General features: G+C 41.9%; 1 protein-coding gene across 2 annotated transcripts in view; it reads right to left on the bottom strand.

The window, feature by feature from the left end:
- The window catches only part of LOC110520401 (zinc finger MYM-type protein 2), a 44,483-nt gene that overhangs the window by 6,256 nt on the left and 20,460 nt on the right, over window positions 1-17,767 (bottom strand). The window contains exons 4-19 of one of the 2 annotated variants that reach the window (XM_036974930.2): window positions 17,532-17,694; window positions 14,308-14,559; window positions 11,047-11,203; window positions 10,383-10,498; window positions 9,627-9,752; window positions 9,229-9,379; window positions 5,721-5,893; window positions 5,455-5,620; window positions 5,337-5,371; window positions 5,075-5,207; window positions 4,836-4,957; window positions 4,447-4,594; window positions 3,857-3,994; window positions 2,072-2,172; window positions 1,610-1,772; window positions 1,338-1,492 (exon numbers count right to left, since the gene is read on the bottom strand). In XM_036974930.2, coding sequence (XP_036830825.2) covers window positions 1,338-1,492; window positions 1,610-1,772; window positions 2,072-2,172; window positions 3,857-3,994; window positions 4,447-4,594; window positions 4,836-4,957; window positions 5,075-5,207; window positions 5,337-5,371; window positions 5,455-5,620; window positions 5,721-5,893; window positions 9,229-9,379; window positions 9,627-9,752; window positions 10,383-10,498; window positions 11,047-11,203; window positions 14,308-14,559; window positions 17,532-17,694 — 2,299 coding nt within the window. The remainder of the gene's footprint in view (window positions 1-1,337; window positions 1,493-1,609; window positions 1,773-2,071; window positions 2,173-3,856; window positions 3,995-4,446; window positions 4,595-4,835; window positions 4,958-5,074; window positions 5,208-5,336; window positions 5,372-5,454; window positions 5,621-5,720; window positions 5,894-9,228; window positions 9,380-9,626; window positions 9,753-10,382; window positions 10,499-11,046; window positions 11,204-14,307; window positions 14,560-17,531; window positions 17,695-17,767) is intronic. The other variant, XM_090230178.1, reaches the window with a different exon arrangement.

Genomic DNA, 17,767 nt, shown 5'->3' with positions numbered 1-17,767 from the left:
TGGTTAAAATTGATGGGAAGATGGATGGAGCCAAATACAGGACCATTCTGGAAGAAAACCTGATGGAGTCTGCAAAAGACCTGAGACTGGGACGGAGATTTGTCTTCCAACAAGACAATGATCCAAAACATAAAGCAAAATCTACAATGGAATGGTTCAAAAATAAACATATCCAGGTGTTAGAATGGCCAAGTCAAAGTCCAGACCTGAATCCAATCGAGAATCTGTGGAAAGAACTGAAAACTGCTGTTCACAAATGCTCTCCATCCAACCTCACTGAGCTCAAGCTGTTTTGCAAGGAGGAATGGGAAAAAATTTTAGTCTCTCAATGTGCAAAACTGATAGAGACATACGCCAAGTGACTTACAGCTGTAATCGCAGCAAAAGGTGGCGCTACAAAGTATTAACTTAAGGGGGCTGAATAATTTTGCACGCCCAATTTTTCAGTTTTTGAGTTGTTAAAAAAGTTTGAAATATCCAATAAATGTCGTTCCACTTCATGATTGTGTCCCACTTGTTGTTGATTCTTTACAAAAAAATACAGTTTTATATCTTTATGTTTGAAGCCTGAAATGTGGCTAAAGGTCGCAAAGTTCAAGGGGGCCGAATACTTTCACAAGGCACTGTATATCTCACTTGTCACCCCCAAAGCCAATTCGTCCTTAGGTCGCCTCTACTTCCAGTTCTCTGCTGCCAATGACTGGAACGAACTACAAACATCTCTGAAACTGGAAACACTTATCTCCCTCACTAGCTTTAAGCACCAGCTGTCAGAGCAGCTCACAGATCACTGCACCTGTACATAGCCCATCTATAAATAGCCCAAACAACTACCTCTTCCCCTACTGTATTTATTTATTTTGCTCCTTTGCACCCCAGTATTTCTACTTTGCACACTCATCTACTGTCAAATCTACCATTCCAGTGTTTTAATTGCTATATTGTATTTACTTCGCCACCATGGCCTATTTATTGCATTTACCTCCATTATCTCACATCATTTGCTCACATTGTACATAGACTTATTTTTCTACTGTATTATTGACTGTATGTTTGTTTTACTCCATGTGTAACTGTGTTGTTATATGTGTCGAACTGCTTTGCTTTATCTTGGCCAGGTCGCAGTTGTAAATGAGAACTTGTTCTCAACTTGCCTACCTGGTAAAATAAAGGTGGAGAAGAAAAAATAAATAAAATGTATAGTAGTATCTGTGAGTAGTATCTGTCAGATCTGTGAACACTGTTTGATGGGGAAGGAGCAAAGGGCTGAAAACTGAAATGGAACCAGGCTACAGAAGGTGACCGAGGAGGGGAAACTAAACAGGGAGGTGACTGACCTGCTGGATGCCCAGGCAGAGGTAGAGGATGCTGTCAGGGGCGTAGCGCTCTCCGTTGGGCCGCCGTACCTCGCGGACGAATCGGGACAAGGCCAGGCTGAGCTCTGACGCTTTTAGAGAGAGCAGGTTACTCTTCGACCAGGCCGGTGGAGATTCTGAGGACAAATAATTATAATCTCTTACCAATTTAATTATATAGCACCTTTCATACAGAATGTCCAGTGGTTCCAAGTGCTGTATGATAATAGTTTCTGTGGGCGGAGCTTACTCACCCTGCTTGAGCCTGTCTTTCCCTTTAGTGTCACCTGATTGGTCAGTCGAGGACAGCACCCACCGTTTCCAGGCGTTGACCCCGTAGTGAGACCTCAGGGGTAGCGAGCGCCTCTCTGTCATAGGGGGAGAGGGGTCTCCCTCTACAGCTCGCCTCTTATGTCCCTGAAATAAGCACACAGCCCTATGAATGAGACTTGTAATGTCTCGGTGGAAGCCTTCGTGTGGGAGATCTTATCCACTCCACCATTTTATATGTTTATCTTCATAAGAACATCATTCATGGTTTATTATTTCATGTTCTCGTGAAAAAAAACAATCACAGAGTTTATTTTCAACTGCAGTCCCTGGGCAGGTTGTGAACAGCAATAGAGTTCTAATCGTTGGGCACACTTCTGCTTCCAACTGGAGCGAAATGAAAGGTTAGGTAGATGAAAGGGGTCAGGGTGGTTAGAGTAGTGTACCTGTCTCCTGGCTCTGGGTACCTCATCCTTCTCCTCAGCCAGGAGAGGGGGTAGGTTGAACCCCATATCCACGTCCAGGCTCTCGAGTGTAGGAAAAGGGTCTGGGGTTAAAACAGGACAGACAGACAGGACAAACACAGACACAGGTAAGGGATGAGCCAATTCAAAGCCCACCAGACTGGAGTTTGACAGAGGTAGGCAGAGCTAAAGTGAGCCGGACTGAGCTGAACCAATCTGGACCGAACTGTGCTGTGCCAAAGCAAGCCAGACAGATGGAGAGGGAGGTGAATGAGTGAATTAGCAATGGCCTTTACCAGAAGGGGTGTGGGTGAATTAAATCATCAAACAGCTGTTGCTCCATAACTACCTTCTCTCTAATGAACACGTAGTCCAGAGCTGCTGGTCACGGGCTCAGTTAGCCAGGTTCTTAGTTGTATTATTATTGTATTCCTATATTACGTAGTTTTTTTTTATTGTATTCCTGTATTAGCTAGGTTCTCTATTGTATTATTATTGTCTTCCTGTATTAGCTAGGGTCTTTTTTGTATTATTGTATTCCTGTATTAGCTAGCTTCTCTATTGTATTATTTGATTCCTGTATTAGCTAGGTTCTCTATTGTATTATTATTGTATTCCTGTATCAGCTAGGTTCTTTATTGTATTCCTGTATTAGCTAGGTTCTTTATTGTATTCCTGTATTAGCTAGGTTCCTTATTGTATTATTGTAGTCCTGTATTAGCTAGATTATTTATTGTATTATTATTGTATTCCTGTATTAGCTAGATTATTTATTGTATTATTATTGTATTCCTGTATTAGCTAGGTTCCTTATTGTATTATTGTAGTCCTGTATTAGCTAGTTATTTATTGTATTCTTGTATTCCTGTATTAGCTAGGTTCTTCATTGTATTCCTGTATTATCTAGGTTCTTTATTGTATTCCTGTATTAGCTAGGTTCCTTATTGTATTATTTTAGTCCTGTATTAGCTAGATTATTTATTGTATTATTATTGTATTCCTGTATTAGCTAGATTATTTATTGTATTATTGTAGTCCTGTATTGTATTCCTGTATTAGCTAGGTTCTTCATTGTATTCCTGTATTAGCTAGGTTCCTTATTGTATTATTGTATTCCTGTATTAGCTAGGTTCCTTATTGTATTATTTTAGTCCTGTATTAGCTAGATTATTTATTGTATTATTATTGTATTCCTGTATTAGCTAGATTATTTATTGTATTATTGTAGTCCTGTATTGTATTCCTGTATTAGCTAGGTTCTTCATTGTATTCCTGTATTAGCTAGATTATTTATTCTAGTCCTGTATTAGCTAGGTTCTTTATTCTAGTCCTGTATTAGCTAGGTTCTTCATTGTATTCCTGTATTAGCTAGATTATTTATTCTAGTCCTGTATTAGCTAGGTTCTTTATTCTAGTCCTGTATTAGCTAGGTTCTTTATGTATTATTTTATTCCTGTATTAGCTAGATTATTTATTGTATCCATGTATTAGCAAGGTTCTTTATTATATTATTATTGTATTATCTAGGTATTTTAATGTAATTCTACACCTGGCCTTCTGATTATAAATACACCTAAATAAATCCCTTTGTCTGATATGCTATAATATTTTAAAAAACACCCATGTCACATGGTGATATTGTTTAGCACCTCTCCACTGTACTGAGAGACAGAGAGCAGTCAAATAATATCATTTTCCACAATAGAGGACAGGACTAGAAAGTGTCTCACAGTGTCAGGGTGGTCAAATGCTGCTCAGTAGTCGTACCTTGAGGAAAGTCGTTCTCCAGGTCCAGATCTGGTTCATACTTCTCCTCAGCCTCCGATTCAGAGCTGCTGTTACTGGAGCTGCTGCTGCTACTGGACCTGGCCTCTCCTTCTCCTCGCTCCCTCTTCACATTCACATCTGAAACAGTCACACAACATATCAATCAACATTTCATCTGTGGCAGCTTGCAGTGATGAGGCAGAGAAGTGCATCCCATTCAGCTAGACAAAGATGCATACCGGTAGCCATGGATAAAGAAGCGCCATGGTTTGTTTCATGTCCTCATATAACAAAATACCAATCACAGAGTTTCAGGATGTGAACAGCAATAGAGTTCTAATCATTGGACACGCTTAAAAGTATTTGAGTCACGCTTGATTTAGTTTTGAGTTTGCACTTTTGGAACTGTGGATGTGAAGTCCTTTGTAGCTAGGTTGGTAGAGCATGGTGCTTGTAACGCCAGGTTAGTTGATTTGATTCCTGGGACCACCCATAAGCAAAATGTGTTAACGCATGATTCTAAGTCGCAGAGTTTGCTAAATGGAATATATTAAGTCGGTACCTGGCTTTCTTTCTGTGTGTGTGTGTACCTGGCTTCTGGTCTTCTGCAATCATCTCAGCCATGGAGAGGTCAGCCTCATGGGGGTCAGTGGGGACTTTGGCCTTCAGCTTGTTGATGGTCTGGACAATCTGCTCTGTGCCCTGCAGTGTGGTGGGCAGGAACACTGGCACTGGAACCTGGGGTAGGAGGGAGAGACAGGGACCACTGACTGGTTAGGGACTGTTTTTGTGTTAAATACTGGAAAGACTCATTCGAGAGTAAATATCTACTCCACCTTATCCATGGTTGTCCTCATATTTACAAGATGTGAACAGCAAAAGAGTTCTAATCATCGGACACACTTCTGCATAAAATTATTCCGGATTTGCACTTTTGGGACTATTCCATTGGTTCCATGGAGCCCAGGGTGTTTCTTACCGGGACAGGTAGTGTGATGGGAATGGGTGTGATCTGAGCGTAGAGGTTCATGGGGACTGGGATGAACACAGGTACAGGGATGGGCACGGGAATGTACTCCCTCTTCACCCAGTCATCCTCATCTGGAGACAGACACACAGGTCAAAAGGTCAAACCAAGGACATACTACTTTGTGAGAGACATAATGTGCCGCACAGTTTGACCTTCGATTTCCCAAACAGTAATATTGAGGTGTCTACCTGTCTGTAGGAGCTTGCTCTGCATGTGTGGTTTGCAGTAGGTGGCCTTGGTCATAGTGAGAGGCTTGCAGAGTACAGCTTTATTCTTCACATCCTTTAGGATCCCTCCACCGGTGTACGGCTGACTCAACATCTAGGAGATAACAGATGATACAAGGATAACAGATGATACTTGTTAAAGAAGGACAATAATATTCCTTACCTTACAGTCAGCTGTGCTGTAACGATTATAGGGTTGTAACATTAAGTACTTTTTCCTCACCGCAATGTTGGTTGCCTCAGTTTGTATTCCAAATCCTGTCAATAGAAAACATGGTTCAGTAAGTCAACCACACAGATGCACTTGTTTTCAAAAAGTCTAAATGCACACAAATTAGTACCAAGTCTGGTGTTCTCTGGGCCCTTCTGCGTTGCCAGGTTTGGTTCGTTCTGCTGGCAGTAAAAGCGGAGGAGACACTGCTGGTCACAGAAGTGCTTCATCTCTGCTCTCCACTGCACCGACTCAGTCAGGTTCCCTTGTACCTTACAGCAGTCACAGCGTGCCGCCTGGTGGACATAACAGGAAACACATAAATCATCTCCTGGATGCACAATTTTGAGAAATATGATTTTTCATAGTGAGACTGATTTAGGTACGCGTTCTGACCTTGTAGTACCACTCGTGGAACTTCTTGGCGCAGGTTTCACTGCAGAAGTCCCTGGACACCCCAGCCAACTGCCTGGTCACTCCTCTCTTACACAGCTGAGTGCAGTAGTTACAGGTGACACACTTCAGACCCAGCCGCTTGGCAAAGTCCTGCTTGAAAAGCAGCTTACAACCTGAGGGGCAATAGGGACAACAACGTTTAGAGGTTATACGATGTCAATGCTCAAGTGACAAACACACTTTATACACTCGGGTGTTGTCTGGGTAAAGTAGGGCTGGGCAATACGGCCTAAAAAAAAAATCTAACTTCTGGGCAATTCACGATATATATATACATTTAAAAGAAAAATATTCTCTAAATAAGCTTTGTTAAACAATTAAAGGTCAAATCCACTGCATTAAAAACAGTCAGCAATAATCTAATGAATTCAGGTCTTGTGAAGTTATATCTAGGCTGAATATAAGTCTTCCACAACCATAAGACCCACTCATTTTTTATTGAACCTTTATTTAACTAGACAAGTCAGTTAAGAACACATTCTTATTTTCAATGACGGCCTAGGAACAGTGGGTTAACTGCCTTGTTCAGGGGCAGAAGACAGATTTGTACTAATAATGTAATTATTTTATCAAAATAGATCAACCTGCTTTTTTGCAATAATCACTGATCTGGCTTTCAAGTCTGTCCATTAAAATACAATTGTTATTTCAAATTTAACCAGAACCATGCATAATGCACATTCACTTCTGGCAGGCATTAAGCTATAGAAAATTAACCCAGATCTCAAACTATCTCTCAAGCACAAGCTCGCATGCTAGTGAGTAGCCATCTAATCTTTATATTTCAAGTTTAGCCAACATGGATCTGTTTGCTAGCTAACAGGGTAGTACAGTTGAATGGTTATGAACACACCCTTCTGTTCGTCTCCAACTGTAAGCATGTCCACTTTGTTCAGATGTTGAAATCTAGTGGCCTGCCTTATTTCTCAGAATGAGATTGAGTGACAATTCTATATACAGTGGGGCAAAAAAGTATTTAGTCAGCCACCAATTGTGCATGCTCTCCCACTTAAAAAGATGAGAGAGGCCTGTAATTTTCATCATATCAACTATGACAGACAAAATGAGAGAAAGAAAATCCAGAAAATCACATTGTAGGATATTTAATGAATTTATTTGCAAATTATGGTGGAAAATAAGTATTTGGTCAATAACAGAAGTTTATCTCAATACTTTGTTATATACCCTTTGTTGGCAATGACAGAGGTCAAACGTTTTCTGTAAGTCTTCACAAGGTTTTCACACACTGTTGTTGGTATTTTGGCCCATTCCTCCATGCAGATCTCCTCTAGAGCAGTGATGTTTTGGGGCTGTTGCTGGGCAACACAGACTTTCAACTCCCTCCAAAGATTTTCTATGGGGTCGAGACCTGGAGACTGGCTAGGCCATTCCAGGACCTTGAAATGCTTCTTACGAAGCTACTCCTTCGTTGCCTGGGCGGTGTGTTTGGGATCATTGTCATGCTGAAAGACCCAGCCACGTTTCATCTTCAATGCCTTTGCTGATGGAAGGAGGTTTTCACTCAAAATCTCACGATACATGGCCCCATTCATTCTTTCCTTTACACGGATCAGTCGTCCTGGTCCCTTTGCAGAAAAACAGCCCCAAAGCATGATGTTTTCACCCCCATGCTTCACAGTAGGTATAGTGTTCTTTGGATGCAACTCAGCATTCTTTGTCCTCCAAACACAACGAGTTGAGTTTTTACCAAAAGGTTATATTTTGGTTTCATCTGACCATATGACATTCTCCCAATCTTCTTCTGGATCATCCAAATGCTCTCTAGCAAACTTTAGACGGGGCTGGACATGTACTGGCTTAAGCAGGGGGACACGTCTGGCACTGCAGGATTTGAGTCCCTGGCAGCGTAGTGTGTTACTGATGGTAGGCTTTGTTACTTTGGTCCCAGCTCTCTGCAGGTCATTCACTAGGTCCCCCTGTGTGGTTCTGGGATTTTTGCTCACCGTTCTTGTGATCATTTTGATCCCACGGGGGGAGATCTTGCGTGGAGCCCCAGATCAAGGGAGATTATCAGTGGTCTTGTATGTCTTCCATTTCCTAATAATTGCTCCCACAGTTGATTTCTTCAAACCAAGCTGCTTACCTATTGCAGATTCAGTCTTCCCAGCCTGGTGCAGGTCTACAATTTAGTTTCTGGTGTCCTTTGACAGCTCTTTGGTCTTGGCCTTAGTGGAGTTTGGAGTGTTACTGTTTGAGGTTGTGGACAGGTGGCTTTTATACTGATAACAAGTTCAAACAGGTGCCATTAATACAGGTAACGAGTGGAGGACAGAGGAGCCTCTTAAAGAAGAAGTTACAGGTCTGTGAGAGCCAGAAATCTTGCTTGTTTGTAGGTGACCAAATACTTATTTTCCACCATAATTTGCAAAGAAATTCATTAACAATCCTACAATGTGATTTTCTGGATTTTTTTTCTCTCATTTTGTCTGTCATAGTTGAAGTGTACCTATGATGACAATTACAAGCATCTCTCATCTTTTCAAGTGGGTGAACTTGCACAATTGGTGGCTGACTAAATACTTTTTTGCCCCACTGTATGATTGTGTTTTATGCTTATTGCAAATTTGTAAAACACAGACTAGACAGCTAGTATAACAGTCTTCGGCTAAAATGCTGCTAGCAGTACTTGGTACCACAATGCCACGCGCGACAACCTTAGCATTCCTTTTCCAGAGTCAATGTTTATTGATACTCCCGTTTTAGTAGTGTCTGCTCTGCGCTCAATTTGAATCATTAGAAAGGTTAACTTCTCCTCTATTACAGTAAAATAATGTCTCAATGTGTTTCAGTCTCCATATGACCGATTCTGTTGGACCAAAAACTCAAATACAAATAGCGAGTTGAAACCGTTTGTCAGAGAGGAAGAAGTGATCGCTCATCTTTGTTGATGTGAGTGGCAGGAGGAAGGGCTTGGTGTGTTTGTGTAAACTGAAGGAAGAGGCAATGCGAGGTGTTTCACTCTCGCTAAAATCTTTCCAAAATAAACCCAATGCGTTTAAATGGTCTAATTTTGGACCTAATCTTGTCGCTTGCCTTCCCGCCTTTGGGACGACTGCCATTGTTAGGACAGAAGCATGTGCATCTCATCATTATATACAGATCTCTGGTGTAAATGGGAAGGTGCGTGCAGCACAGAAGGAGAGAAGGAGACGAGCGGACATAAAACGAAAAATACAACAAAACTTGATTCTTGTAATATAGGCATTTGGGACATCACCCAAAAAAACATAAATGAGAATGATTTGAATTCCTTCGACCTATTGCCCAGCACTAGGCTAAAGTGCCCAGGCTAGTGGCAGAACATGTCAGGGACATGGAGAAATATGGGATGAGGACAAGTATTATTCACTCTGGGTTCTCTCACTCTCCCAATCAAAACAGACTAGCTGACAAGGACACAGGTTAGGGAGTGAGGGCATTGTCAGACCTTCGCTGCAGAAGGGCCTCTTGACCCCAGAAAACTTGACCGTCTCGTGGAGCGTCTTCTCCTCCTGGCAGTACTCGCAGAAGGTGACGATGCAGTGCAGCTTCTTGTAGTCCTCACAACATATCTTACTGCAGAACTGGTACACTTTATCCTGGGGGGAAAAATACATACCCACACAATGTTAAATGCTCCTGCATATTTAATTGAGGCTTGACCACTTGATATATATCCTGGACACAGAGGGAGAGGTTGAGCATGTACACTCACAGACTTCAACAGAAAAGGTGTATAATTAACTTTAATGCTCAATTTTCTGAAAAATGTTTAAAAAAATAAAACTAAAAATATAATATAATTGTGTTATATAAACCAAGTTCATGACCACAAAGTGAATGTACCTCCCACTCCAGGGTTTCAGGCTTCAGGCTGAATGCTCCTCGACAGTAATTACATTTGAGCTGGATGTTGTGGTTCGTTGTAGACAGGGGAGTCTGTCCATTGGTTACTGTTTGAATGTTTGCATTCTGAAGAGAGAGAAAGAAACATTTCCTTAAGCTGCAGGAAACTAGATAAGGTAAACAGAAAGTGAGGGACTTCTTAATTGTTTAGTTGCACTGCACAATACATGTTCTTTCTTATTTTTATTTACTCCTTTTTCTCCCCAATTTCGTGGTATCCAACTGGTAGTCTTGTCCTATCGCTGCAACTCCCGTACGGACTTGGGAGAGGCGAAGTTCGAGAGCCATGCATCCCCCAAAACACAACCCCGCTTGACACAATGCCTGCTTAACCCGGAAGCCATCCACACCAATGTGTCAGAGGAAACAGCATTACAACTGGAGAACGTGTCAGCGTGCATTGCGCCCGGCCCAAAACAGTAGTCGCTAGTGCGCGATGGGACAAGAACATCCCTCCCGGCCAAACCCTCCCCTAACCCAGACGGCGCTGGGCCAATATGGACTCCAACCAGGATCTCTGTGGCATAGCTTGTACTGCAATGCAGTGCCTTAGACCACTGCGCCACTCGGGAGGCTAGACATGTTCTTTCTAACGTGAAACCTAACTGTCAATAGGCTTTTATAATTCTTATTCAAATGTTTTGTCCTGGTTAACAAGGTGATATTTAAAAAAGAAAGAAAGGAGTTGGTACATACCTGAAACTTGGTGACACACGTTGAGCTGCAGAAGTTTAGGACATTCCCCTCAAGCAGCGTGGCCTGGTACTGAGGTAACGATGTCTTCTTACAGAAGTGGCATGTGGGCTCCGAGTCTGTAAAGGAACAAAAACACCCCTTGACACATAACCTTCCTACACACGGTATGATCAAATGTAGGTACTGTAAGTACCAGCACCTTTATAATTGTACTTGCTGTACTGCACCCACACGCCAACGCATATGTACACAGAAGAAAATGATACAACTTCAACTACCAAATTTACCACATTCCACACATCAAAGAAACCACACCAACAGTCAGTGTGAATGACGTAAGATGTGGGCTCACTGGAGAGTGAGAGTGGCAGTGCACTAATATGTGGCAGGTAGCCTAGCGGTTAAGAGCGTTGGGCCAGCAACTGAAAAGTTGCTGGTTCAAATCCCTGAGCAGACTAGGTGAAAAATCAGTCAATGTTCCTTTGAGCAAGGCACTTAACCCTAAATGCTCCTGTAAATCGCTCTGGATAAGAGTGTTTGCTAAATGACTAAAATGTAAATGTGTGAGACAGGGTTAAATTCAGAAAGTTCAACTATAATCCAAGTAAAACGGGAAAATTGAGGACAGTGATGCACTGATGGTGAGGTATAAACAACTACTAACCGAGGACAGTGGTAGCGGTGCTAGCGATCTTGGTCTTGTTCATGCAGGCTGTGGAGCAGTATGGTTCCATGGTGCCGCTGGCCCCGATGCAGTGAGTGACTTCACTAGACCTGACCATGGCACTACAGCCAGTACACATTGTCATCTTAGAGTGGGGCTAGAGGAATAAGGGAATACAAATACATTGCCTTCAGAAAGTATTCATACCCCTTGAATTTTTCCAGTTTTTGTTGTGCACCAGCCTGAATTTTAAATGGATTAAATTGGAGATGTTGTGGTCACTGGCCTATATACAATACCCCATAATGTCAAAGTGTAATATTTTTGGGGGAAATGTTCAGAAATTAATAAAAAATGAAAAGCTGAAATGTCTTGAGTCAATAAGTATTCAACCCTTTTGTTATGGCATGCCTAAATACATTCAGAAGTAATAATTAACTTAACAAGCCACATAATAAATTGCATCGACTCAAATAATAGTGTTAAACATGATTTTTGACATACAGATAATTGTAAGGTCACTCAGTCGAGCAGTGAATTTCAAACACAGATTCACAAATATAGAATATTCCTTTGAGCATGGTGAAGTTATTCATTACACTTTGGATGATGCATCAATACACCCAGTCACTAAAAAGTGGCAGGTGTCCTTCCTAACTTAGTTGCTGGATAGGAAGGAAACCGCTCAGGGAATTCACCATGAGGCCAATTGTGACTTTAAAACAGTTAGAGTATAATGGCTGTGATAGGAGAAAACTGAGGATGGACCAACAACATCGTAGTTACGACACGAAACTGACCTAATTGCTAGAATGAATGAAGGAAGCCTGTACAGAATAAAAAATATTCCAAAACATACATCCTGTTTGCAACAATGCACTAAAGTAATACTACAAGAAAATGTGGCAAAGCAATTAACTTTTTGTGGGGTATGGGGTATTGTGTGTAGATGGATAACACATATATACAGTGCCTTGCGAAAGTATTCGTCCCCCTTGAACTTTGCGACCTTTTGCCACATTTCAGGCTTCAAACATAAAGATATAAAACTGTATTTTTTTGTGAAGAATCAACAACAAGTGGGACACAATCATGAAGTGGAACGACATTTATTGGATATTTCAAACTTTTTTAACAAATCAAAAACAGAAAAATTGGGCGTGCAAAATTATTCAGCCCCCTTAAGTTAATACTTTGTAGCGCCACCTTTTGCTGCAATTACAGCTGTAAGTCGCTTGGGGTATGTCTCTATCAGTTTTGTACATCGAGAGACTGAAATTTTTTCCCATTCCTCCTTGCAAAACAGCTCGAGCTCAGTGAGGTTGGATGGAGAGCATTTGTGAATAGCAGTTTTCAGTTCTTTCCACAGATTCTCGATTGGATTCAGGTCTGGACTTTGACTTGGCCATTCTAACACCTGCATATGTTTATTTTTGAACCATTCCATTGTAGATTTTGCTTTATGTTTTGGATCATTGTCTTGTTGGAAGACAAATCTCCGTCCCAGTCTCAGGTCTTTTGCAGACTACATCAGGTTTTCTTCCAGAATGGTCCTGTATTTGGCTCCATCCATCTTCCCATCAATTTTAACCATCTTCCCTGTCCCTGCTGAAGAAAAGCAGGCCCAAACCATGATGCTGCCACCACCATGTTTGACAGTGGGGATGGTGTGTTCAGCTGTGTTGCTTTTACGCCAAACATAAAGTTTTGCATTGTTGCCAAAAAGTTCAATTTTGGTTTCATCTGACCAGAGCACCTTCTTCCACATGTTTGGTGTGTCTCCCAGGTGGCTTGTGGCAAACTTTAAACAACACTTTTTATGGATATCTTTAAGAAATGGCTTTCTTCTTGCCACTCTTCCATAAAGGCCAGATTTGTGCAATATACGACTGATTGTTGTCCTATGGACAGTCTCCCACCTCAGCTGTAGATCTCTGCAGTTCATCCAGAGTGATCATGGGCCTCTTTGCTGCATCTCTGATCAGTCTTCTCCTTGTATGAGCTGAAAGTTTAGAGGGACGGCCAGGTCTTGGTAGATTTGCAGTGGTCTGTTACTCCTTCCATTTCAATATTATCGCTTGCACAGTGCTCCTTGGGATGTTTAAAGCTTGGGAAATATTTTTGTATCCAAATCCGGCTTTAAACTTCTTCACAACAGTATCTCGGACCTGCCTGGTGTGTTCCTTGTTCTTCATGATGCTCTCTGCGCTTTTAACGGACCTCTGAGACTATCACAGTGCAGGTGCATTTATACGGAGACTTGATTACACAGGTGGATTGTATTTATCATCATTAGTCATTTAGGTCAACATTGGATCATTCAGAGATCCTCACTGAACTTCTGGAGAGAGTTTGCTGCACTGAAAGTAAAGGGGCTGAATAATTTTGCACGCCCAATTTTTCTGTTTTTGATTTGTTAAAAAAGTTTGAAATATCCAATAAATGTCGTTCCACTTCATGATTGTGTCCCACTTGTTGTTGATTCTTCACAAAAAAATACAGTTTTATATCTTTATGTTTGAAGCCTGAAATGTGGCAAAAGGTCGCAAAGTTCAAGGGGGCGAATACTTTCGCAAGGCACTGTATATACACTACTGTTCAAAAGTTTGGGGTCACTTAGAAATGTCCTTATTTTTGAAAGAAAAGCTATTTTTTTTGTCCATTAAAATAACATCAAAATTGATTAGAAATACAGTGTAGACATTGTTAATGTTGTAAATGACTATTGTAGCTGGAAACTGTGATTTTTTATGGAATATCTACATAGGCATACAGAGGCCCATTATCACCAACCATCACTCTTGTGTTCCATTGGCACGTTGTGTTAGCTAATCCAAGTTGATAATTTTAAAAGGCTAATTGATCATTAGAAAACCCTTTTGCAATTATGTTAGCACAGCTGAAAACTGTTGTCCTGATAAAAGAAGCAATAAAACTGGCCATCTTTAGGCTATTTGAGTATCTGAATCATCAGCATTTCTAAAGTTCTGACTCTGTTATGTTCTTGTAGTCCCTGACATATTCTATCTATTACCTGCTTGTAATCCCTGATACAGTTCTGACTGGCTGTTACCTGCTTGTAATTCCTGATACAGTTCTGACTGTGTTACCTGCTTGCAATCCCTGTTTCACTTCTGACTGTATGTTACCTGCTTGTAATCCCTGATACACTTCTGACTGTCTGTTATGTGCTTCTAATCCCTGGTACATTCTAATGGTTACCTGCTTGTAATCCCGCATACAGTTCTGACTGGCTGTTACCTGTTTGTAATCCTGCATACAGTTCTGATTGGCTGTTACCTGTTTGTAATCCTGCATACAGTTCTGGCAGCAGAAGCGTTTCTGCTTGCCGTCGATGATGAGAAAGTGGTTAGCAGTGGCGCGGCTGGGCAGGTATTCACCACACTGCTCACAGCAGTTCACGATGAGCCCGTTGGCCATGCGGTAACGGTTGAAACAGGCATCGCTGCATATTTTATGGGTGACCGTCTTGAAGCTCACCTCATGGCGGATCTGATATGAGGAAAAGGAATAGAAAGAATGATTTATAATAACGTGTGAAAATTCAATCATATTGAATGAATACACAGGCAATGGTGAGATCGGTGTGAGATTCTAGCTGGTGGCTGGCTGATGTTGTTGTGGTTGTTTATAAACTGTTCCATGGTCAGATGGGAACCACCCTCCATTTTGATGCCAACTGTTTTCCATGCAGTAACCATGGACACCAGGCTCAAGGCTTGGACTACACAGTGGATGAGAAACTGTGCCGTCGGCAGCCATGTTGGAGTGAGAGTGAGTGGAATATACTCTGTCCAAATTGACCCCTACCCACTTCTTTTGATCTAAGACATTGATGGGCCCCCTTTTTTAGGCCTATGGATCAATTTCCACCCCTACAAAATATGTGTATTTTTTATTTTTAGGAATTCAGTCAGTGTCTCAACTTACTGTTGAGAGTTAGAATAGTAGAATACACAAGGTGCAATTTCAACATTTGGTTGTGAATCAGTAGTTTTTCTTAAGGGTGTGCCAAATGGTAAGGCCATTTGGCCTTCAAGAGATGCCTAATCTGCTAGCCTACAAAGGTCATCTGCTAGGGCACCAATGCCATCTGCTAGGGCACCAAGGCATCTGCCAGGGCACCAAGGCCATCTGCTATGGCACCAAGGCCATCTGCTAGGGCACCAAGGCCATCTGCTAGGGCACCAAGGCCATCTGCTAGGGCACCAATGTCATCTGCTAGGGCACCAAGGCCGTCTGCCAGGGCACCAAGGCCATCTGCCAGGGCACCAAGGCCATCTGCTACGGCACCAAGACCATCTGCTAGGGCACCAAGGCCATCTGCTAGGGCACCAAGGCCATCTACTAGGGCACCAAGGCCATCTGCTAAGGCACCAAGGCCATCTGCTACGGCACCAAGGCCATCTGCTACGGCACCAAGGCCATTAACCAAAATAGCCAATTCAATTGATTTGAAAACCACAAGCTGTTTAGAAAAACAAAAAAGTGCATGTAAATGTACATAAATAATTTGCCTACATGTCAAAGTCTAGTGTGTATTGGCTACAGTTTGTAATGTCCAGACCTCTGCTGACAGGAGGGAGGTGCCAGACTTTAATGCGACTTTTAATTACATATACACTGAACGAAAATATAAACTCAACATGGACTACAGGAAAAGGAGGACCAAGCACGTCCCCATTCTCATCAATGGGGCTGTAGTGGAGTAGGTTGAGAGCTTTAAGTTCCTTGGTGTCCACATCACCAACAAACTATCATGGTCCAAACACACCAAGACAGTTGTGAAGAGGGCACAACAATGCCTATTCCCCCTCAGGAGACTGAAAAGATTTGGCATGGGTCCTCAGATCCTCAAAAAGTTCTACAGCTGAACCATCCTGACTGGTTGCATCACCGCCTGGTATGGCAACTGCTCGGCCTCGGACCGCAAGGCACTACAGGGGATAGTGCATACAGCCCAGTACATCACTGGGGCCAAGTTTCCTGCCATCCAGGACCTCTATACCAGGCGGTGTCAGAGGAAGGCCCTAAAAATTGTTTCTTAAAAGCTTCTACCCCCAAGCCATAAGACAGCTAAGAACAGCTAATCAAATGGCTACCTGGACTATTAGCATTGTCCCGCCCCATTTTTACGCTGCTGCTACTCTCTGTTTATTATCCATGCATAGTCACTTTACCACTAAAAAGTACCATAATTACCTCAACTAACCTGTGCACATTGACTCTGTACCGGTACCCCCTGTATATAGCCTCACTACTGTTATTTTATTGTTGCTCCTTAATTATTAGTTATTTTTCTTGTTTTTTATTTAGTAATTTTTTTACTTCAGTTTATTTTAGTAAATACTTTCTTAGCACTTTTTTTTTTTAAACTGCATTGTTGGTTTAGGGCTTGTAAGTAAGCATATAACTGTAAGGTTGCATTTGGCGCCATTGACAAATAAAATGTGTTTTGATTTGAAGTGTTGGTCCCATGTTTCATGAGTTGAAATAAAAGATCCCAGAAATGTTCCATGCATTTTAAAAGCTTATTTTTTCTTAAATGCGGTGTACAAATTTGTTTACATCCCTGTTAGTGAGCATTTCTCATTTGCCAATATAATCCATCCAGCTGACAGGTGTAGCATATCAAGAAGCTGATTAAACAGAATGCTCATTACACAGGTGCACCTTGTGCAGGGGACAATAAAAGGCCAGTCTAAAATGTACAGTTTTGTCACACAACACAATGCCACAGATGTCTGACTGCAGTTTGGCACCGTAACCGACTCAGTGGGCAAATGCTCACCTTCGATGGCCACTGGCACACTGGGTCAAAAGGGCACTGCACATGCAATCCGTTAGAACATTTTAAAGAGGGGAGATCTAATATGCAACAACTAGCATTGGTTGCTAATATGACTAGGATTGTGCCTTCAGCTACAGGACAATGAAAGAAAGTTCATATAAAATAATTGCCTCCTCGGATATGGTCTGATTTTGGCTGGGCTACTTTGAAGCAAGGTAAGACATACCTTATAATATATATAATAACATTTCAGATTTCTAAAAATTAAGTATATGTTTTCTAAATGTTTTATTCTTCTCCCAGACAATTGGTTGGTGCCAATTATACATATATATTTTTTACATCGGCCAAAAGCCAGCTGTTACCGGCCAACGAAAACCCTGCTGCGAGCCACTGCGGCCCCTAATAATGAGTTCAGGTTTTTTGTGACCCCCGCCCCCATCAAATTTGACCATCCCTAATCTAAGTAATCATGGTCAAATTCCCGGCCCGGGGACCCCATTCATTTTGTTAGTCAGTCTCACTCAGATATCATATTAACTCTAAAGTCTCTCTGTCAAGAGAGGGGCTGCTAAAATGTTTTGCTCGCAATGTGGTGGGGGGGTACGCAGATTTTCTGTGGCCCCCACTCCCATCAAAGTTGCCCATCCCTGGTGTAGTGTGTTGCACTGACCTCAGTGAGCTTTCCGCACACAGTGCACTTGGTTTTGAGAGAGGACTTGGGTGGGTTCTGTTTGTTCTCGTAGGCTCCCAGACAGCCTGTACTGCAGAACTCCTGGAACGACTCACTGGAGTCCACCTGTGCCACTATCGTGCCCTTCATTGTAGTGATGTCCCTTGAAGACACACGTTAACATACACACACTAGAAATAAAGTAGAACATTTGATATATCAACACACACAGCGAC

The sequence above is a fragment of the Oncorhynchus mykiss genome, chromosome 3 (assembly GCF_057628025.1).
Source record: "Oncorhynchus mykiss isolate SJ-2025 chromosome 3, ASM5762802v1, whole genome shotgun sequence".
Taxonomy (NCBI): domain Eukaryota; kingdom Metazoa; phylum Chordata; class Actinopteri; order Salmoniformes; family Salmonidae; genus Oncorhynchus; species Oncorhynchus mykiss.
This window is presented reverse-complemented; position numbering and strand designations above follow the sequence as displayed.